At 53.4% G+C, this 9392-nt stretch overlaps 1 protein-coding gene across 1 annotated transcript; it reads left to right on the plus strand.

Moving 5' to 3' along the window:
• Nucleotides 1-3373: 3373 nt before the first annotated feature.
• On the plus strand, nt 3374-6265 carry LOC125524070 (protein LEAD-SENSITIVE 1). Its single transcript, XM_048689141.2, has 2 exons — nt 3374-3761; nt 5209-6265. The coding sequence occupies exons 1-2, from the start codon at nt 3668-3670 to the stop codon at nt 5961-5963; spliced, it is 849 nt and encodes a 282-aa protein (XP_048545098.1). The 5' UTR covers nt 3374-3667; the 3' UTR covers nt 5964-6265.
• The last annotated feature ends 3127 nt before the right edge of the window (nt 6266-9392 follow it).

The following is a 9392-nucleotide window of genomic DNA, read 5'->3' on the forward strand; positions in this document are numbered from 1 at the left end:
GTCCTGCTGGCCATCGGTAGCCCGCTTGAGGTGTCGCCGCTGAGGTGCACCTTCAGCGGACTAGAGAAATAACCATTATAAGTCTTATATTGATGAACACGCTTTTTTGAGGACCAAACCTGGTTACAACAAACGCACCTTCGAGGTGTTGGCTTCGTCCTCCCCAACTCGAGGAGGTCATCATCTGGCGTCGGAGAAGTTAGCCTTCTTTGGTAGAGCGGGCTTACTGGCTGGCTCGGCGGAAGCCTTACGCAACCTCTTCTGGCCTTTCTGCCGTGGTTCCGCCTCGGTGTCCTCGGACGCCACCCTCTTCCCCTTAAGGGAGGGGTTCCCTTCCCCCGTGTCCTCCTCCGCGTCATCCTCATGGGCGGAGGAGGCATGGGTCTCCTCGTATCGGGTAACCGAGGTCTCCTGTGCCCGGAGGCCCGCCCTGCCCCTTGGAGGTTTTGACCCCTTGGGGATCACCATGTGCATCTCAAGTAGGTCGTGACTAGGGGAGTCCTCTCCCCCCTGGGCTGCGGCACTGGGCACAACATTTGCTGCGCCTTGGACATCCACTTCTGCAAATATGAGATCAATTGATTAGCCGAAGTCTATAAGATTCAAAGAAACATTGAGTATAAAGCCGTGTATTTAAAATTACCTCGGGGGCGTCGTGACCGGCTTCGAAGCCGAGGTCCCTCCCTTCCAGAGGAAGATCGTTCTAGGACGGGTTGAATAACAACATCCACATTCCAGCCAAGGTGGAATGGAGGAAGTGGTGGATGGGCACCGCAACCTCGGGCTTATACACCCACATTGGGGTAGCCTGAGATTGGAGTGGCAGGACACGGTGGTGGAGCATGACCTTTACCACGTCCACTAGTTGGAGGTTCTTCTAGTCTGTCCAGAACTGGATCTTTTGGGACAACACCTTCACCTCCTCTGGGTTCCCCTAGTCCATGCCCTTCTTCAAGGATACAAGCTTCTTCGGAGGCCCAGCCAAAAATGTCGAGACCTCGGCCTGGCCAGAAGTGAGTGACTTAGTGATGTAAAACCACTCGCGCTGCCACTCATTAATGGTCTCCATGAAGGTGCCCTTGAACCAACCCACCTTCTGGTTCTTGCCAATCATCGCGCCCCAGCACTCTGCGAGCTCGGAGTCGCTGGACTTCGGCTTGATGCCGAAGATCTTCAGCCACAATCCGAAATGCGGCTCGATGCAGAGGAAGGCCTCGCAGATCATGATGAAGGATGCGAGGTGGAGAATGGAATTTGGGGCTAGGTGGTGGAAATCTAGCCCATAGTAAAACATGATCCCGTGCACGAAAGGGTGCAGCGGGAACCTCAGACCTCTTATGAGGTGGGGGACAAAGACTACCCTCTCCCTAGGGTTGGGAGTAGGTACTTGCTGCTGTGGATCTGACACGCGGGTGTTGAACTCAGTGGGAATGTACCCCACGCTGCGCAACTCTAGGATGGTGCCCTCTGTGACGGAGGAGTCGGCCCAGTGGTCCTTGAGGTTGGCATCCTCCATGGCTAGGGGTCGAGGCGGAGGAGCGCTGCAGAGGCAAGGTGAATTCGGGATGGGATCTGGGCGCTGGAGCTTGAGAGGCAGCAAGTAGGAAGGAATGGGAGTGTACCTTTCCCGTCGCTAGCCTTTTTGCTCTTATATAGGATGGTAAAAGAACAAGAGTCCCTCCTGCCATGATGTTGAAATCGCCACTACCCGTAGAAGATGTTGTTACATGTATAGGGAGAAACAAAATCTTAATGATATCCCTTAGAAAACAGACACAATCTTCATTATGATGGGACACGCCAATAAGAGGATTGCCTCGGGCCACGATTCAGGTGAGCACTAACTACCAGCCCAGTCATGGGTGGTGCCGCTTCGATAAAGTTGTCAGGCTAGAAACATTGTTTACACCTACACGGTAGGCCTTCAAGCCTAAGTAACCTCGCGTCTTTGGGTGCTGAGTGGGTTCGGTTAGATCCTGTTTGGGGACGCCATTCCTTCGAGGAGTGGTACATGTCGGCTTTAAAAGGAAAGATTCTCGGAATATCAGAAAGGGGGAACTTGTTTGTCGAGCCAAGGACTTCGGATCCGAAGTTGTTACAATTGAAGAGGTCGTCCTCAGCATAGAAGACCAGTTCAGGGGCTAGTGACGATGTCCTCGACCAGGGGGTGCCAACCTAGTTGGCCCATAGTCCTCGGGCTGGGCATGTGGGCCCTCATTCTCCATCGGATGGACCCCAAAAGCTACATGTCTGGACGTGATCAAGACTGCATCTACCGAAGACTTGGCATATACTCCAAGACATCTCCTGCCACCTCCATGCGTTCCCGTGGATACTGACCATGTAACCCTAGATGCCCTACCCGGCGTGCATCTAAGCCAAAGACTTTAGCCTGTAGAGGGGACTTCAACACAATTACATTCACCTAGCCCTAGAGTTTGGTCTCTCCTTACGATCTCGAGGTAGATCAAGCTTGTACCCAATACATCATCATCAATACAATCAAAGCAGGACATGGGGTATTATCTCTTTGAGACGACCTGAACCTGGGTAAACACTGTCTCCTTCGTCCCTGTTACTATCAATCCGAGATCCACTACTCGGGACCCCCTACCCCGAGGTCTGCCGATTTTACCACCGACACATCCTGATCCAGGCTTGGATTGGGGGTCAAAATAATCCCTAACCCAATCCCGATAGGAACGTCCGTGCCTCTCGAGCAGAGCCACACACTAGACCAACCGACAAGCTTGCTAGCAGGGGGTGGTGACCGGCGGCAACAGTCGGCGGGGAGTCGGGCGGGTGGGTGGAGCTTCCTCAGCTTTATTCAGCGTTATAACTTTATATAAGTGGCAGCGTCTAATTTATCCCTTCCTTCCCAATTTCAGAGGTGCGGCCCTCGCCTCCCCAATCTAATGATCCCACCGCCATCCGTAAGCTCTCATCCGTAAAAACCTACGTGCAAGTTATACCTGGCCACCCCTCGGGCCGAGCCTGACCAAGCCCGACGTAGAAATCCCAGGCCCGGGCCCGGCCCGATCGGGGCGTCAGGCCTAGAAATCAGGCCCAAGCCCGGCGCGTAAACTTAAAAGCCCGCCGGGCCTTGGGCCGGGCCCCTTCGTTAACTCGCAAATGTGACGGGCCCAGGCCAGGCCCGGCCCAGCCTTCGGGCTCAATATCTAGGCCCAGGCCCGGCCCGTGAGGAACGTCGGGCCGGGTCGGGCTGGGCTGCCCATGGCCAGGTATAAGTGTAGCATCGTTCATTTACATGCTATAGAGAAAGAGCAGTCAATTGGGAAAACAAAATACTTGGTTGAGTGAAAAGAAGGGCACGTAGGACAGTACACCCAACCTCCGAGATCGCGCACGAATCCCGAGGGCTGCACCCCGGATCACACACACATGCCGATGCCCCCGGGTGTCAAGATAGCTAGCTCAATCCCACGCTTCCCATTTCACCTCTCCCTCCAGCCATCGCGCGGCAAGCGTGACCTCCCCCTCCTGGCCAGCCAGTAGCCTCAGGCGGAGCCGAGAGCCAGCGTCTTCCTCGCATCACTCGGTGCCACGGCGCGCCTCGCCAGCTCCAGCGCGGCGCCGGCCAGAAGCAGCACGCCCGTAATCCCGGCGCGAGCGTGCGCACACACTGCCGGAACGAACGGGGCGAGCGATGGGGCTGCTGTCGCACCGGGTGGAGCGGTCGGAGCTAAAGCCCGGCGACCACATCTACACATGGCGCGCCGCCTACTCCTACTCCCACCACGGTACGTGTGAATTGCATGTTGGGGCCGCCATCCTTCTCTCCCATTTCGCGTTTCCGGGCGGCTACGGTACGGCGGAGAGAGGAGTGTTGCTTCGACATCGGTTTTGCCTTGCTCGTTCTGCCCTGCTCGTGCTCTGCCTCTGCCTCCATTCCCTCCGTACGTACGTCCGCGAGCAGATTCTCGCAGTTAATTAGGCTGGGTGTATTTGCAGCAGTTTAACCGTACTGCTCTGTTCTGCCTTGCTCGTTCTCGGACCTGGAGGTGGAGGGAATGGAGTGTTGCTTCCACATCGGTTTTGCCTTGCTCGTTCTGCTCTGTTCGTACTCTGCCTCTGCTTCCGCTCCGTACGTACATCCGCGAGCAGATTCTCGCAGTTAATTACGCTGGGTGTATTTGCAGCAGCTGAACCGTACTGTAGGCTCGGCGTCCTCGTCGGCTTCCCTAATAGCGGACGCGTATTTCCGTCGGTACGCTTCTGGGTCCCGTCGAATTTGCTGCATCCTTGATTGGCGTTGCTAGCTGTCTAGCTGTATTGTATCCAGGTCCCAAATTTATTGACCGAACTAGTAGTAGCAGTACAATTGTCGAAGCGGATCTTGCTTCAGTTTGCAACTTCGCAACGTGATTTGACAGAAAAGATAATAGCCACTGGGAAGTATTTTAGATCAGACACTGACAGAATTTGACGATCCAAATGGACTCGATATGCCACGCTGTGAAAAGAAAATTAATGCTACTAGCTCACCTACTCTACAATTCTCTTTCTTTAGTGCAACTATAACTCAGAACTGTTACCTAGACCTACTGTTGGTGACTGATGATCGAACAGAAACTGTTGGTGACTCCACATGTGTAATTTTCCAGTGTTCAAGTGTCGATCTTAGCATCCATTTACTTACCTTTATTACATGTGACCAAAGTGGCCCTCTTTCCACTTTGATGCCTTCATGCATCTTCTTCTTCTTCTTCTTCTTCTTCTTCTTCTTCTTCTTCTTCTTCTTCCAGCTAGCTGCTGCGTTACCATGGCTCTTTTACTTTGCATCCTTTTCCGTTTTTTTCGTTCTTTGGCCAGCCGTAATTTAATCCACACATGGAAACATAAAGGTATCTTCTTCGTGGTGTCGCTATGCGCTGGCTGCATGCAGGGACATCATGGTACTTTTTCCCTTGCATTTGCAGCCATCGTTCCCTGCTGCTATGTGCCAATTATACAGAGGTCCTGCTTCGACATATGTACCCAACCCAAGGAGGACATACATGGGGACACGGGGGCACTCCCCACATGACAAACCTGCATAAAAAAGCTGGCATTCATTTGTAGCCATTCAATAAGGAATTAAGATAAAAAGCAAAAAATAATAATAGAAAATGTATGTGTGTAGTACTATGGTCACTGATCAGTGATTTTATTCTATCTCGAATTGGATGTCATACTCAATGTCTTCAGGTATTTACGTCGGCGGAAGCAAGGTGGTGCATTTCACAACGAAGAAAGAAGCGGGAACGGGGGGCCTTGACTCCGCCGTGGCTATCTCGAGCCTCTTATCCGCCGGCTCACCGGAGTGCCCGACGTTCCCGGACTGCGGCTTCCAGCTCCCCGACAGCGGTGTCATCCTCACCTGCCTCGACTGCTTCCTCCGCGACGGCGCCCTCCACGGCTTCGAGTACGGCGTCCCTCCCGCCGTGTTCCTCGCCAAGCTCCGCGGCGGCACCTGCACCACCGCCGCGTCCGACCCGGCGGATGCCGTGGTGCACCGGGCGATGTACCTGCTCCAGAACGGGTTCGGCAGCTACGACGTGTTCGAGAACAACTGCGAGGACTTCGCGCTCTACTGCAAGACCGGGCTCCTGCTGCCGCCCGAGAAGGGCATCGGGAGGAGCGGCCAGGCGGCCTCCGCCGTCGGCGTGCCGCTGGCGGCGCTCTTCTCGACTCCGTTCAGGCTCATGTCGGCCGGCCCGCTGGGCATGGCCGCCGTCACGGCGGGGATGTACTGCGCCGGCAGGTACATCACCGACATTGGGGTGAGGAAGGACGTGGTGAAGGTGGAGGTGGAGAACCTGTCGGCGCATCTGGGCTGGCGCCGGGCCAAAGCCGAAGAAGAATGGGTGAAGAAGAAACAGCAGCCCGCTAAGGTGTCGACGAGGTTGCTGCCGCTGAAGAGGAAACGTGACAGTGATTTGCATTTACAATCCGTGAAGTGACCAGGAGCTGCTGTTGTGATACTTTGTGTTTGATCTGTGTAGTTTGGAGTTTGTACTTCACAGAATAAGCCAGCAAGGCCAAATAGTGCAGTATAGATATCGAAGGTGAAGTCTTTTTACTTGAGCAATTCAATCTGTATCATAGGAATTCATCTTCTTCCCTGTTAGACGTGTCATGGAGTTTGCGTAGTTGGACGACCAGGCTATAATCGGTTAGTTTTATATAGTTTATTTATCTGTTTCTGCTCTGTGAATTGCCATAGATCATATAATTCAATAAAGTGTGATTCAGTGATTGAAAAGGCTCTTGGTTCTGTCTTTCTCCATCTATTCGTTCTCTTCTAGCATTATTTGCCAATTAGCCTGCCATCGCCCACTACGTTACGAGTACATGCCCACACAGTGGTGGTCCGACAAATTTTGTGAGTGGGGCTGAAAGTTTGATTGGAGATTTTACTGTGTGTGCGAATCTGAAGAATTTATATATTTCCCTTGAGCGTCAAAAGCATTTTAGAAATTTGAGTCGGGGCCTGCCTGCCCCCCGCTGAGCCCTCTGTCGGTCGGTTGAGCGAGCCCACAACAAAATCCACAAAGTGCCCTCCATTCCAGAAGTATTTCCAGGACCGATGACAGCAGCGTAGCATGTCGGTGCTGTCTACTTTCACGTCAGGGTCAGTAGTAGTCAGTAGAAGTACTCAGTAGCAGATGACTCGTCCAGAGCACATGCATGATTACTTGGGGCATGCAGAATCTCATCGAAGCCGCAAGCGAAACTTCACCCTCGCCTACCTTTGCCCACGTGAGATGGTGCGAGATCTCGATGGATAGATGGATGGAGGAGGAGGAACATGCATGGTAAAGATGGCTGTTGTTTCTTCTGAATTTACTCGGATCCGATGCCCCTGCCCTTAACTTTTATTTTCCCCTGTGTGTGTTCCTCTACCTTTAATGATTGGCCTCATAGACTCTCTCTCACCAATCCTATTGCTTTGATTCTCATTATTTTAGCAAAAGGCTGGTGATGTCGTGGATGATTGAGATCTGGGTGTTGGTTGATCCATCGAAGCAGGTAAGGAAAGGGCCAGCTCAGGACCATTGTTACAGACTGGTAAGACAATCAGACAAGTTACAGACTACTTGTCACTAATAGTCAGTAGACTACGTGTTATATATACAGCAAACTTGTCCTCTGCCGGCTTGTCTCAGTGATTGAAGTATATAGAGTAGGAGAACATGTGGTTAGGACGTGTTTGCTCGTTGTCAGATTCTTTGATTAGGGCGTCACAACGTAACTGGTAGGTCAACATATGAAATATATCCGCCTCCCCCGCAGGCGACTTGGGAGGGCTCCTCCGCCGCCGCCGCCTAGTCCCTCCAGCGCCCTTCTCCCTCTCCGCCGCTGCCGATGGTCGGTGTCGGGCAAAGCCCGTGCGTGCAACGGCGGCGGCGGAGGGTCTCTCCTCCCGTTCCCAGATCCGCGGAGGTGCGGGCATCCTGATCCGCAGGGTGCGGCCCTCCCGACGATGTGGCGGACACGCGGCGGTGCACGGATGCCCAGATCCATGGGTGTGGGACTCCCGGCAGCGTGCGGCTCCCGGCGGCGGCGGGATCGGTCGATGGCGGGCTTGGGCGATGGTGTTGGCCGCGCGGTGCCGGATCTCGTCGCTCGCGGTGGATCTCGGCTCTCCAGCCTTCGTGGAGGAACCTGGACCAGCGGCGGCGGCCCCGGTAGGCATGGCGACGACGCCCTCGGCTAGCGACGTTCGCGCGGGGTGGATGGACGACGTCTTGACCGCGTGGGCGGTGAGTCGCCGGTGGATCTCCTCCGCGCTGCAGGCTCTCTCCCACCACACTTGATGGCTTACGATCGCGGCCGTCGGCCTCAGTGCGTTCGCGGGGGCTGGTAGAGGTGACATCGGACCAGAGGAAACTCTGGACGACTCGTTCATCCCGACGGTGGCGACAACCAGGGTCGCCGTTCTCCTACTTGCAGGCGCCGTCGAGGTCCCTGCCCTCCACCCGACCCCATGCCCGGGTGAAAACCCTAAATCTCCTTAGATTGGGCGGCGGCACTGTTGTGTCGTACCCTTCTTGGAGGCGCCGCCTGGGGCGTTTGGGTCCTCGGTTTGAGGAACTGCAGGCGGAGGGGATGGGACCAGAGGCAGCAGGTGGTGTTTCGCGTCAGAGGAGTGGCGTGGCATCTGGCATGTCGACAACGGCGGGTCTCAGCGGCATGGAGCAGCGGGGTCTCACCGGTGGGTGTGTGATGATGGACGAGCGCAGGATGGTGGAGTTGTCTGGCGTCGTGGTGGCGTCGGCGGCAGCTAGATCGGGCAAGATAGATGCAACAGTGCAACACTGACGATGGATTGGTGGCAGGTGGCTGCGGCGGCCTCATACCCGGCAGGCGTCCTGGTTGAGGAGTACGCCGGACTGGTGGGTGCCCCATACCCGGCAGGCGTCCGGGTTAGGATCTCAGGTCTTAGATGTTAGGTTTGGCTATGAGGTCTGTTTGGTATTAGGCCCAAACTATCAACATCCCTACATCAACTAGATAGGAATAGTGACAAATGTTGCCTAGATGGTGGCTTTAGTCTTACTGTTGTATGACTTTGTAAGATCTTGTGTGAATAATTAATAAAGTGGTTGCATATATCATCCAGATGCAGAGGCTCGGGGTCCTCCTCCATTTAAAAAAAGATTATTTAATTATGTGTAGCAAGTTCTAAGCTTGTGTCTCGACGCAATGGGGTAGGTGTAGAGCTTTGTAAAGTGTTGCATTATAGATGGGCTTTGGCCCATATAATACAATAATCCCTGGTTAATCTTGTTGAGTATAATGTTTATTTAGAAAACATAGGATAGCGTAGGATTTATTCCACTTTACCTTATACTTCAAGATGATCATGTACTTCTATATATACGCAATGGGGTAGGTTTAGAGCTCTGTGAAGTGTTGGATTATAGATGGACTTTGGTCCCTATAAGATAATAATCCTTAATTAATCTCTAAGGCCTATTTAGATGCATGACAAGTGGTGAGAAGTTTAGTACCATACTGGTACACTAAGAAGAGCGAGACTTCTTTATAAGGGTTGTTGTACCACATGCCATTGGGAGCTTGGGAAGACATGCGCGCTCCTCCTCCTCCGTCGCCTCGCCATCGCCTCGCCTCGATGCAACGCGTTGGCCTGGGCAAGCAGATGCTATGATTCGTGATACGTCCATTTTGCATCATGCTTTTATATCAATATTTATTGCATTATGGGCTGTTATTACACATTGTGTCACAATACTTATGCCTATTCTCTCTTATTTTACAAGGTTCACATAAAGAGGGAGAATGCCGGTAGGTGGGATTCGGGGCTGGAAAAGGAGCAAATATTAGAGACCTATTCTGCACAACTCCAAAAGTCCTGAAACTTCACG

Source organism: Triticum urartu, chromosome 7A (genome assembly GCF_056163025.1).
Source record: "Triticum urartu cultivar PI428250 chromosome 7A, HENAU_Tu73, whole genome shotgun sequence".
In the NCBI taxonomy this organism is placed as follows: Eukaryota; Viridiplantae; Streptophyta; class Magnoliopsida; order Poales; family Poaceae; genus Triticum; species Triticum urartu.

What these genes read in the sequence shown, in the direction of transcription:
- LOC125524070 (XM_048689141.2), top strand. Translation starts at nt 3,668, where the DNA reads ATGGGGCTGCTGTCGCACCGGGTGGAGCGGTCGGAGCTAAAGCCCGGC. An exon ending in CTACTCCTACTCCCACCACG is followed by an intron (nt 3,762 to 5,208) that starts GTACGTGTGAAT and finishes CAATGTCTTCAG; the next exon opens with GTATTTACGTCGGCGGAAGC.